The 12,571-nt window shown below is 44.1% G+C and overlaps 2 protein-coding genes across 3 annotated transcripts; one reads left to right on the plus strand and one right to left on the minus strand.

Moving 5' to 3' along the window:
• Nucleotides 1-294: 294 nt before the first annotated feature.
• Nucleotides 295-6,006, minus strand: zic4 (zic family member 4). 2 transcript variants are annotated; one of them, XM_024279772.2, is made up of 3 exons: nt 3,811-6,006; nt 3,073-3,702; nt 295-1,483 (listed from the first exon to the last, which is right to left on the minus strand). In XM_024279772.2, the coding sequence occupies exons 1-3, from the start codon at nt 4,235-4,237 to the stop codon at nt 1,044-1,046; spliced, it is 1,497 nt and encodes a 498-aa protein (XP_024135540.1). In that variant the 5' UTR covers nt 4,238-6,006; the 3' UTR covers nt 295-1,043. The 2 variants fall into 2 exon arrangements, with proteins under 2 accessions (XP_024135540.1, XP_024135539.1); XM_024279771.2 differs by having other exon boundaries at nt 3,073-4,237.
• Nucleotides 6,007-7,182: 1,176 nt separating this feature from the next.
• On the plus strand, nt 7,183-10,169 carry zic1 (zic family member 1 (odd-paired homolog, Drosophila)). Its single transcript, XM_024279773.2, has 3 exons — nt 7,183-8,466; nt 8,793-8,956; nt 9,125-10,169. The coding sequence occupies exons 1-3, from the start codon at nt 7,506-7,508 to the stop codon at nt 9,320-9,322; spliced, it is 1,323 nt and encodes a 440-aa protein (XP_024135541.1). The 5' UTR covers nt 7,183-7,505; the 3' UTR covers nt 9,323-10,169.
• The last annotated feature ends 2,402 nt before the right edge of the window (nt 10,170-12,571 follow it).

A 12,571-nucleotide genomic window follows, 5' to 3' on the forward strand; every position in this document is an offset into this window, starting at 1 on the left:
GTAGCCTTTCATCAAACTCTGCCCACGTCTGCAGAAAAAAAAAGAAAAACTCAGCTGAGGAGGTGAGATTCAACACAAGTGGAGAGCACGAGGGAAATAAAATCAAATTGGAATATAGCTATAAATAGATAAACAAATAAATAACATTTTACTTTTTTGTGTTTGAGCATTTTTTAACCCTTGGAGTAAAATGAAACATTTTTTTCTTAAAATGATTTAAGACCAAAAAAAGCTAAAAAAAACAAAATAAAAATAACTTTGATAAAAAACCTTTTGTTAACTCTTTACACTAAATTTCCTTCTTTTATCATATGATTTATTCAAAATACTCACAAAGAACAAGGCAATTCGGAGTTTGAGTGCCGATCGATTTCAGATAAAAGAAAATATTGACGACAGGTATACAAAAGTCACAAAATGCCCACTTAAAAAAACAAAAAAAAAACATTAGGAAATCCACGTTTTGTACCAAATATACTGTAGATATGAAAAACTGAATTGTTGCACAATGTCAGGGACCAAAAAAAAAAGATGTAAACATAAATGTTTGTACAAATAGAAGCTGCAGGTGAGAAAACCTGCCCAGACAGACTTTTACAAAACATCGACACATTAAAACTTATACAAAAATGTACAAATGTACATGTTCAAACGTGCACTTTGGTTTGATTTTACAAAAAAAAAAAATCAGTATCAGATCCAAAAATAAATAAAAACATATTCAAGATTCTATTTACAAATTCATGTTACACCGACATGCCTAGAGCCTACAATAGTGATTTTTTTTCTTCTCTCTAACAGAATTACACGACTGTCTCCGCAAGTGGAGCAGTCCGGGCGGATATGGTCACAGAGCCAGCGGGGTTTGGAATAACTGCGGTTTGAAGTTCGCACGTTTTTAAGGAGAGGACATTTCCTTCCACAGTGGTTAAGTGTCTTGGCTGTCTGTTTGGTGGCTCATTCACAAAAAGTGGACCAGTGGGGCCTCACAGGTAGGCTGGGGCCAAAGCCAAACCTTTTTTGTTGTTGTTATTATTTTTGCGCTAAAACGCATCCCTCGGTTGCGGGTTTCTGTAAGGCGGCTCCTCTGCGTGATCCGGTGTGGACTGACCGCTGGGGGGTGTTTGGGCGCCGCTGGCACCTGAGCTTTGGCACACGTACCACTCGCTTAAATTGGCTGACTGGGAGGCGCCGAGCGGCTCGGACAGCACCGAGGAGCCCGCTGGCTCCCTGCCCAAGTCTGAGGAGGGGGAGACCAGGGAAGGGGTCGACGACTCGTAGCCCGAGCTGGGCGGCGGGGACTTGCAGTGCACCTTCATGTGTTTCCTCAGGGAGCTGGGGTGCGTGTAGGACTTATCGCAGCCTCTCACTTTACAGTTGTAGGGCTTATCGCTGGTGTGGACGTGGGAGTGCTTTTTCCGGTCGCTGCTGTTGGCGAAGCGTCTGTCGCAGCCGTCAAACTCACATTTGAAGGGTTTCTCACCTGTTGGTAACCATGGAGACAAGATTAGGATCAATATGGACATCAATAATTCATTTCTTTTTGACGTTATTATCATATCATATGATGGCATTATTATTGTTATTCAGAGGAAGAAAACTTTCCTCACTTTTACTTTTTAAGAGTAAATCAATGCTGGGGGAGGGGGTGAACCCCCCACTGCCCCGGGTTCAAAACCGGCGCGCGCACGCGTCAAAACATTCAGGTTATGATCACTGACATGAGACAGGCCTGGTAAAAAAAGGGGGGAAAAAAGAATGCAACCTTGGGTATCTGCAGCCGGAATTTGTTTTTAGCTTTTTATTAAAATATAAAACCTGATTAGATGACAAAGCAGAAAGGGGGGGAGTGGGGGTTAAAAAAAGACAATCTGAATAAATTACGCAGGAATCGTTCGCTGATTTTTCTCCTCCTATTAAAGCGTTGGAGAATATGTAATTGCTTCTGTCTAATTACACTTGCGGGTGGAATATCAATTTGACCTTCAGCTGTTGGGTTGAGAGGGCCAATCAGGGATATTAGTGTAGTACAAGAAACCGTCGAGGAACAGACCCCAGGGGCAGCCCCAGTCATAACCACACTTTCGGTTAGGTTTTAAACATGATACCAAAGACCAGGCCCCTCGGGAGTCAACACACAGAAATAATTTAACAGATTTGTACTTAGGTAATGTGAGCAAATTATATGAATAATACATAGGGGCACAGAATTGCTGCAGAGGGGGAGCGCCATGCAGCCACCGATGATAAAAAAAGGGGGACTGTAGTATTAATTTACAAGTCTGACTCGACATTTTGAGGCCCGCTTTCCCTCCCATACACACAGCACGTCACTGGCTCACAGTACAGGCAGCCATATTGAATCATTATATGATTTTGCTATTAATTCCGAGCTGTTGAATCTCATATCCGCCAGTCTGTGCACGCAGGCAGCCATGCGTTCGTGAACATTTGCTAATCCTTTTGAAATTGCCAAATGATTGATTTTTTTAAACTTGAAAGTGGAGTTTAAAACCATAAAATTGTATTTAAAAAAGGTATAAAATTTAAATAAAAATAATAAATTTAGAGGATTCAAAAAGAAGAAAAATGTCAAATTTATTGTGTGTAAATATTTCTTAAAATAATAGATGGACAAGCAGACTGTAAAACCACCCATAGGACATCATTATATCAATTACTGAACGTGGGAATGAATCTCTCCAACTTCAGCGCGCAGGCATGTTTGGCATGCGTCAAAAGCTACTTTTTGACAAGACATGACGTGGGCCTCAGTCTTTGTGCTGTGGTGTAAACAAGAGGCTGAGCCATCAAACGCCTGACTGATCCGCGCCACTATATCCCCCATCAAACCTTTAAAAGAAACTTGGGAGCAACTCAAACAGGTGGTTCGTCGCTGCTGCGCGTCAGGAGCGCAGGCGGATTCACGTCAAAGAAAATGTTGGAAATTTTACGCGTAAAATTGTGCTTCAATCATATTAAAGTGCCTCTAATTTTTCACCACACATGAATGACGCGCTAACTTTGCACATAAAATATGCATGATGCGCGCAAAATCTGATCTCCACTGACCTGTGTGCGTTCTTTTGTGGATCTTCAGATTCTCCGATCTCGCAAAGACCTTCCCACAGCCGGGAAACGGGCACGGGAACGGCTTCTCCCCGGTGTGCACCCGAATGTGATTCACAAGTTTGTACTTTGCCTTGAACGGCTTGCCTTCCCGCGGACACTCTTCCCAAAAACAAATGTGGTTCGCCTGCTCCGGTCCTCCGACGTGCTCCACCGTCACGTGCGTAACGAGTTCGTGCATGGTGCTGTAAGTTTTGGAGCAAAGTTTCTTTGGCGAGTGCTCCGGCTCCAGCCACTTGCAGATCAGCTCTTGCTTTATGGGCTGCCTCATGTAGCGGAAAAACGCGCCGGCTCCGTGGTGGTGGTGGTGGTGAGCGCTCAGATTCATGTTGAGATTCAGACCGCCGTAGCCATGCAGAGGCGAGGCGGAGAACGGATCAGCCCTGGAGCTCGCTACTTGACTCAAGTGATCCGATCTAACGTACATTTCTCCAGGTAGTCCTAACCTTATTTGTCCATTCAGGGCTTGGCCACCCGGTGATCCGCTCGAATTCTGCTCGTGGTGAAGTCCGGAGAAGAGGGCTGTATGGTTCCCGGCGTCAGGGTGATGACCATAGTGTCCCGGATAGCTACCTGTTGTTGAAACAAACATTCCGTGGTGAGAGGCTGAACCAGCAGTCTGGTCAGTCAGCACTGGCATGGCTTGAGCTGTCAGATCTCTCCTGAAGAGGAAATCCCTACCTGCGGATAAAGCCTGGGCCGAGTGAGACATAGAATAAGGGACCGATGTCGCCTGAACCGGGCCAAAAGCTCCCGTTTGACTGGAGACCACTTCACTGTGGCCTGCCATATGATGATTGTGGTGGTGGTGATGGTGGTGGGGATAATGATGGGCTGGGCTGATTTTGAGGGCCGCGGAGTGCCCCATGTGTTCTGGCCCGAATGGACTCGGCCCCAGGCGGGGTTCCGCAGTAATCTCCCCAGGGTGCGAGTGAGCCATTGAGTGTGGATGGCTGCTGAACCCCGGGAAGCCTGTCACGCTCTGAGGGGTATGGTGGTGATGATGGTGATGGTGGTGAGCCCCTGCCAAGTCAACTAATCTCAGCGCCGTGTTCCGTTTGGAAAACGTAGGGTCCATCACGGGGCTTCCCAAGGCATCCACGCTCATTACTTCCTAATTTTAGAATAACTTGACAGCAGGCAAAATAATAATGATGATGACAAATATATTTTAATCGTAATGAAAAAAAAAATAAAGGAAAAAACTTTATAAAGTTAAGCCTATCTGCAGACAACATGGAATCCCATTCGGTTGAGAGGCAGCAGCAGGACGCTTTGATACTGAATAGAGATTCATGGTAGGCGCTGCAGCCCGTGGAGCTAAACAATCACCGCGCGCTCTAATTGGTCAGAGCTCTGTGATTGACGTCACCGGTGACAGTTTCCAGCGTGATGAAAAATGTCTTAGTGACAGCGGCAGCCAGCACGCATGCGCAGTGCCTGAGGCAAAGCTGGGGAGAAGAAATAGTTGTTATGCAAAAGGTTTTTGTAATATAAAACTCAGAAAAAAGTTGATCCAGATAAACGGGTGACTTTTCGATCTTTTATGGCGGTGAATAAACGCAAAGAAAATGTGTTTCTCTCTCTTCACTTTCACTTATTAAACTGCGCGCGGCACAGAAACATGCAAAATGACTCAAAAAAGTTCAACGACTCTCAAAAGATACACTAAGGTGTTTGTTTTTACTCCACGGCGCATGCAGACCAACTTTACGCACAGATTACGCACCGCTTTCCGCGCGTAAAAGATCGGTTTAGATGGAAGAAAAAAAGTTATTCGCTGCAAAACTCGACGTCGGAGTTCAAAATAGTCCGGAGTGCATGGATATGCGCTGTGAAACATGCAGATCCAGTGGTTTGCTTCACTCCGCTGTGGGTTCTGGGGTCCGCCCGGAGGAATCCGTCTGTCTTATTAGTGAAAAGGGCGAGGCGCGATCATTGTTCCGAGGAGAAAAGTGTAATGGACAAGACCTGTTGTTATGATCCGGGGTAATTTTGCTGTATGACCGAGGACGACTGCACACAAGGGTCACAGGAGGTGGTGCCGTTGAACAGTAAAGACCAAAAAAAAATAAAAAAAGAAAGTGTTCTGTAAGTAACGACTGATGGAATCTTACACTGGAGTGTGTGAAAGAGTTCTTTGTTGGCTGCATCCTCATGTCAGCATAGCAGATGTTGCTTGTATTGATGTGGATCCTTCTTCTTTTAGTCAGTGTGCACAGTTTTGGAAGTTTGGAAGAGAAAAGTTGAAAAAAGGTGGTTGTAGTATTGTGAAAATACAGTGTAATATATTGAAAATGTGGAAATTTAGTCAGTTTTCAAAGGTGTCTTGATAAAAAAAAACATTTTATCCACATATATTTTGGCTTTCCTTTGCCCCAGATTCATATTTAGTAATGTTTAAAAACGTAACAAATTGTCTCTTTATTTGGCTAAAAATGTATTTATTTTAGATTTGGAAACTCTGCAGCACCGGAGCTGACCAAAACATTTGGCTAACTTTAAAATGAAAAATTGAGTTAAAAATATTACCATGGTGCATGCATTAACTCATCAAGACCTTTGCTGACAGTGTCATATCCCGCGCGTTAGAAACTGAGTCAATATTTGGAGACGCGAGGGATCCCGAAGATGTTTATTGAAAGGCCTTTACGCGCGAGATCCACGGGACGCGCAGCTGAAGCATTCTGAAGCAGCCGCACAGCAGCGTAATGCAAAACTCTGCGGTGCTATTTCTGGTCCAAGTTGTGCACTTACTCACTCATGCACGCCTGGATACTATAAGCAAGGTTAAGTGTGTGGGCTGAAAAACAAAAACACAGGGTTTTGCCAACACTTTTCTCACTTTGGTTTTGTACTTTCCCAGTAAAATTTGTAGAAACGCTGGATGGTAACACATAAAATCTACAAAACTGCTTCAGGTTTGTGGATTGTAATAAATTAATATATTTTTTTTTCCAGCTTCCATTTTCTTTGCAGTTTGCTTGACCTCTAGTGCTATCTGTGACCTCAGTTTTCCACGGAAATGCCATTCTTACCGCGTTCCACCTGTTGAGAGATCCCTCCAAACGTTCCACATCAGAATACAGACAAACGGACAACACTTGGGTGTGTTTGTTGAACAGAAAACTGAAAAACGTCCTCTCCTTGCTTGCTGGCAGACTTCCAGCGTGCTCAAACCAGTAGCTGGGAAGATATTTTCATGGTTTTGCACGGTGTGGTTGCGCATGTGGCTTTGAACTCCATTGGCCGGAGACTCCTGCAGCGCGCGCCGCAAGTCCCACTTTGTAACCTCGAAAGCTCACAACGTTTTTTTACGCACATATGCATCAGTGGCTTGCAAAGCATGAGTAAGTTGCAAGAGTGCAAGCTGCCAAACTGTTACTGGGACACATTTGGAATTGCGAAATAGTTAAACGCTGACCTGCGCATTCAAGGCGCGCTTTCACAGCATGCTGGTGAGCGTGGCGTGGAAATTTAAAGCGCAGATGTTCTGGGAGGGTTTGACTGGGAAACAGAGACAGCGTGAAAGGCAGACAACAATAGGGATTCCTTTTAAAGGTGACAGATTAGTAGACATTCCAAGAGAGTGATGATTACGTTTCTTATTCAAGGAAAAAAGAAAAAAGACGCTCATTTTTGTTTTGTTTATCGCCAATTGATCAATAGTCACGCGTGGTTCTTGTATTTTCAAGAGCAAAAAGGGGCGTGTTTGCAAACCTAATATGTTCAAATGTTCATGAAGAAGACCTGACATGTTCCTTTCTGTGCGTGGCGCGCTCTGACTCCCCGCGCGCTGCAGCCAAACGTGCGTTTACGCTTTTGTTTTGTTGTTATTCAGCCCTTTAACCAAATTCTCAGTCAGCAATCCCACAATATCTGGGACTGATGATGTAAGGAGGCCAATAGAAGTGTGGGCCCCGCGCCGTGGATTGTTATTTGGTGAGTGCGTGTTATTGGGTGCAAAAGGGGCTTCGCCAATGAACGCGCGTCTGCGCCGCCACGTGACCACCCCCCTCCTCTCCCATTCATCAGGGCTGGACTGTGTGTTGTCTTTTCAATTCATTTATCTGCAGGAATGATTGCGACTATCAGTCTAGAGCTCACCACCAGACTGAGTAGGTGAAAGTTGCGCCCCAGGAAGATAAACCGCAAAAGACAATATTGCATGAATACATGATTTTGCGCGCGCATCGGATGAGCGTTGTAGGGGGATTCCGAGCGCGGCGTAGAAAGTAAACAGAAAAAAAATCTGTGGATTCGAGTTTGCTCAGTCCAGTGAGGTGCAGGAGACAGCGAGAGAGAGGGGGGAGGAAGAATATCCGTGAGTGATTTTTTGATTCCTGCTCTCAGTCGTCTCCGAGTCCAGACTGAAGATGCTCCTGGACGCAGGACCGCAGTATCCCACCATAGGAGTCACTACTTTCGGCTCCTCGCGGCATCACTCAACAGGCGAAGTCACGGAGAGAGAAGTGGCGCTGGGGATAAACCCCTTCGCGGACGGGATGGGCGCCTTCAAAATCAACCACAGCTCCCACGACATCGGCTCCGGACAGACTGCCTTTTCCTCCCAGGCGCCCGGCTACGCGGCAGCCGCTTTGGGACACCACCACCACCCGACCCACGTTGGCTCTTACTCCACGGCGGCTTTCAACTCCACCAGGGACTTTCTTTTCAGAAATCGGGGTTTCGGGGATGCCACCGGGGCGCAGCACAGCCTGTTCGCCTCCGGGAGTTTCGCAGGGCCACATGGACACTCCGATGCGGCGGGGCACCTGCTCTTCCCCGGGCTGCACGAGCAAGCGGCGAGCCACGCGTCTTCCAACGTGGTCAACAGCCAGATGCGGCTGGGCTTCTCGGGGGACATGTACGGGCGAGCCGACCAGTACGGCCACGTTACGAGCCCGAGATCCGACCACTACGCCTCCACTCAGCTCCACGGCTACGGCCCCATGAACATGAATATGGCCGCGCACCACGGAGCCGGGGCCTTCTTCCGATACATGAGGCAGCCGATCAAGCAAGAGCTCATCTGTAAGTGGATCGAACCGGAGCAGCTGACGAACCCCAAAAAGTCGTGCAACAAAACTTTCAGCACGATGCACGAGCTCGTCACCCATCTGACCGTGGAGCATGTGGGGGGGCCGGAGCAGACGAACCACGTTTGCTACTGGGAGGACTGCTCCAGAGAAGGGAAGCCGTTCAAAGCCAAATACAAACTTGTAAATCACATCCGCGTGCACACCGGAGAAAAGCCCTTTCCGTGTCCGTTCCCCGGCTGTGGCAAAGTCTTTGCGCGCTCGGAAAACCTAAAAATTCACAAAAGGACTCACACGGGTAAGCAGCGCAGATTGAAGATTCATTTGTATTATTTTTTCCCTTAAAAAAGCTTGAATTTCTTTGCAAAATAATGTTGACAACATTTCATCTGAAATATGCATGTTATTATTATTATTTACTGCATGCAGCCTCTTTAGCTGTCATCAAAATATTTGTTTATTGCTTGGAATTTTAAACAAGAATATTTTATTACATCATATTTAATTTATTCTATATTTTTTAAATCTAAAAAGTTAATTTTAAAAAAGTAAGCTATTTATTTTTACGCACGAAATTGCAAATTTTCCTATATGTTTATTGTTTGTTTTTGTGCATCGTTGTAGGTGAGAAGCCTTTTAAGTGTGAGTTTGACGGCTGCGACAGACGATTTGCAAACAGCAGTGACCGCAAGAAGCACATGCACGTGCACACGTCGGATAAACCCTATTTGTGCAAAATGTGCGACAAATCCTACACACATCCCAGCTCCCTGCGAAAACACATGAAGGTAAAATCTGATTTTCTCTCTTTTGTGTTTTTAACAACAATTTCCAACCATTGAGATTTTTTTATTAAATTAAATTTGCTTTTATTGCATATTTTAAAAAAATTATATGAATGGTTTATTTGCATTTCCTCTCCAAAGATCGTAAATGTATTTATTTTTATGCTTTAGGTCCACGAATCCACCAATCCAGGATCGCAGCCCTCCCCAGCTGCCAGTTCAGGGTACGAGTCTTCAACGCCCCCCACCATAGTGTCCCCCTCCACAGAGAACCAGAGCAGCAGCTCCATATCACCAGCAGCTTCAGCAGTCCACCACACAACCAGCCACAGCACGCTGTCGTCGAATTTCAATGAATGGTACGTGTGAATATTTTTGACAAAAAAAGAAGGAAAAAGAAAAAAAGACTGTAAAAAAAAAAGATTTTTTTTATTTTTAAAAAGTCAGCGTGGACTATGGGAAAATAACCGGATGCGTTCAGTTAAAGGCCGCCTTAATGTCAGTGAATGCATGGACAAAAAGGACGCACGGACCCCCTTTTTCCCCCTTCCTTCAATATTTTTACTGAAAGACTGATTAAAAAAAGAAAGAAAGAAAGGAAGAGAGAGACAGAGGTGTGAAATAAGCATGCTATCTCCGGATTTTTTGTACATAACGATTTCACCAAGTTGGCCAAATGTATTATTTTATTTTGTAAATAATTCTATCACAGTTTAAGGGAATTTGTGGAAAAAAATGTGGTCTCTTGATATATGGAGAAACGGCTCTAAGAGGGGAAAAAAGAATGTTATAGTTGTGTACCAAAATGTGAATTATTCAGTATTACTACAGTCTACACGTCGATCTAACCGACTCTTAGTATTAATGTGCTTTTGTAGCCTCTCCAAGTGCAACATTTTTCGTCCAGTTTGAGTAGCACAGTATCATTGTTGTTATTTAATGTCATGTCGATAAATCGTGTAGTGAAAGCCTGAAAAAAATCCGTGTCAATCTGTTTATGTACGTGATAAATATAAAAAAAAATCTCTGTCAATTGCTTTGTCTGAAAGGAAGTATTATTACATGTAAGTAGCTCAATTTTCCATATTTATCCGCATGTAAAGGACATGTTAGAAATGATCGGTATTTATGGAGAAATGCGCTCGTATGTAAAATTTAGTTTACACGAAAAATGTTTGGATACATTTCGTACTATATTAAAGGATTCAGAAACACACTCATGTTATGCATTTGACTTTTTCTTGGTGCATTTGGGAAGAAAAATCTACTTTTTTTCTGTTTTGGTTTTACGCACATTTTTCCTCCAAGTGTGTGTAACCAAATTCCACCTTTGTATTTATTTTTTCTGCTCAACTTTTTTCGGTAATAACTCCTAAATGCTCTCCTCCCCTTTTTCCTGCATCTTCAGTTTATCCAAAATTAACATCAAACACTTTGCCCTCCAGGAATGTGCAAATTAAATCGATTAATCACGGCGGTTGTTCCTCAGTGTATAAACCGGACTAAACCATTTTATGTTGCTTAGCCTAATTGTTCGGGAATCTAATTTTCAAATCTAATTTATTTTCTGTCCCGCGTTTCCTTGGATTTTATAGATTGAGGGAGAGCCAGGCTCCTCTTCTTCTCCTCCTCCCTCCCTCCCTCCCTCCCTCCCTCTCCTTCCTCCTCCTCCTCCTCCTCCTCATTGTGCCTGGCTGCAGCTCGCTTGACCGCCCCATTAGGCAGAGATCACATCAGCAGCCGCCACCGATCATGGTTAACGCTGCCAGTGCGCACAGAGCCACGATCTGTTTGCAGCTTTTGTCAACACGCCGGACGCACCTGAACTGAGAAAAAAAAATAAAAAAATTAAAAATAATAATTATATTAACGAGAAAAAACCTCAAAAACAGGAGGGCATCAAATCAAATGGATGCCTTTAAATCATCCACCATCTCAGATGAATTGCTGAAATGTATTGAAATGTATTCATATTTCCTTTTCACGGACTATTAAATGTGGGGATAAATGAAGGATGGCAATAAGATGACTTTTTTCGACTCTATTTAACACTGGCAGCCTGGTCTCTTTCGCAGATGCTCCATTGGCGCACTCCGAGAGCCCTCTGGAAATGTTGCAGCTTTAGAAGGAAAAAATAAATCTCACATATGCGTTCGGAAAAATAAATATCGTGTTAAAAGCAGCGCGCATGAGGCACAGAAATGTCCTCAAAAAATCCGTCAATAAAAAACTGACACCATAAATCTTTAAAATCTTATTTTGTTTAAATTTAAGCTCGTTTGTCTCTAAATTCCTGCAGACTTTATATTCCTCCTTAAAACCTTTAAGCCTCCACGCGGGAGCCGGAGCGCACAGAACGCAAACTCTCTCGTTTGATTCCCACTTTTATAGCCCTGTCGCATTACTTTACACTGAACATACACACGCACTGAAAACGAAAATGCCCGTAAAAGATGTGTTGACTGCAGGCTGCAGCTGCACGGCGCGCGGCCGGAGATCCCAGATCAAATAGGAGCGCAGGAAAAACATCCACTTCAAATGTATTTACGCACAAGTCTGGAAATGACAAGCGCTCACATATCGGGGGGAAAGCGCAGGCGCCAGCGTCATGAATATTTATTAGCAGCACTTGTGGCCGGTAAACCGAGCCTGACACTCTGCAGCTGATCTGTGCGCCAAATATTAGACGCAGCTTTTACGCAGGACTCAAAAGAAGCCTCCACATTTTTTTGGATTCCATCTTCATGAAGTTTTTTTTAAGACTCGATGTTTTGACTGAAAGGATGAGAAGAAGCGTGCAGGTATGGCGCTCTGATCTGCATGCCAGGCTGCTGTCACTCACTGAGAACTAAATCGATAACATTTGGATTTTTTTAGGCTGACACGTGATATCTTTTTTTGCCTGTTTTAAATCACACAAAAAAACTTATTTTAGCCAAGAACCACAAGACAGAAAAAGTAAACATATTTACTTAGTTTTTTAAATTTAAAACAGCCAGACCACTTTTGTTTACCCAATTGTGATGATTATGAAAAAATACCACAACTATGTCTGAAGGATTTTTATTTATGCTTGCTGAAATATTCAGCTAAATTTATCATTTTTCTTTTAAATAAAGCATCGATTTTCTATATATCTGCATGTAATTATGCAAATTTAAATGTAGGGTGTATTCCTTTAAAGTTAAAGGTCTTCAATTAAAACGGTTCTTCATCAAAAAGGCGAAACTCTGATTTGCGGCTCGTACTTGATGCGTCACGCCGCAGATGTGAAAGGCGCTGCATGGGGCGCAACTTTTCATCCATCTCTGGGAATGAGATTAGTTTCACGCAAAACAATGTGTCCTCCTTGACTTTACGCCTTTTTGCGTTTGTTTGCAGCACAGTAGATCTTAAGTCACGCAGCTCCCCCCTTTTTTCCCTTCTTCCTGATTTGACCGCATCACTGATTGGGACATTAATCTCCGCTTGCCACCGGGAGGGTTCGTTATGGTGACGCATAGGCTCACGGTGACCCCCATCGCATCAGTTGTGATGCCTGACACGCTATTAAAGTTGGGACCGTGGAGGAGATTTGTGGAGGCGCTGACACGCTGCTGTCGCGTCCATCCCCCCACC

This window comes from Oryzias melastigma, linkage group LG20, assembly GCF_002922805.2.
Source record: "Oryzias melastigma strain HK-1 linkage group LG20, ASM292280v2, whole genome shotgun sequence".
NCBI classification, from domain to species: domain Eukaryota; kingdom Metazoa; phylum Chordata; class Actinopteri; order Beloniformes; family Adrianichthyidae; genus Oryzias; species Oryzias melastigma.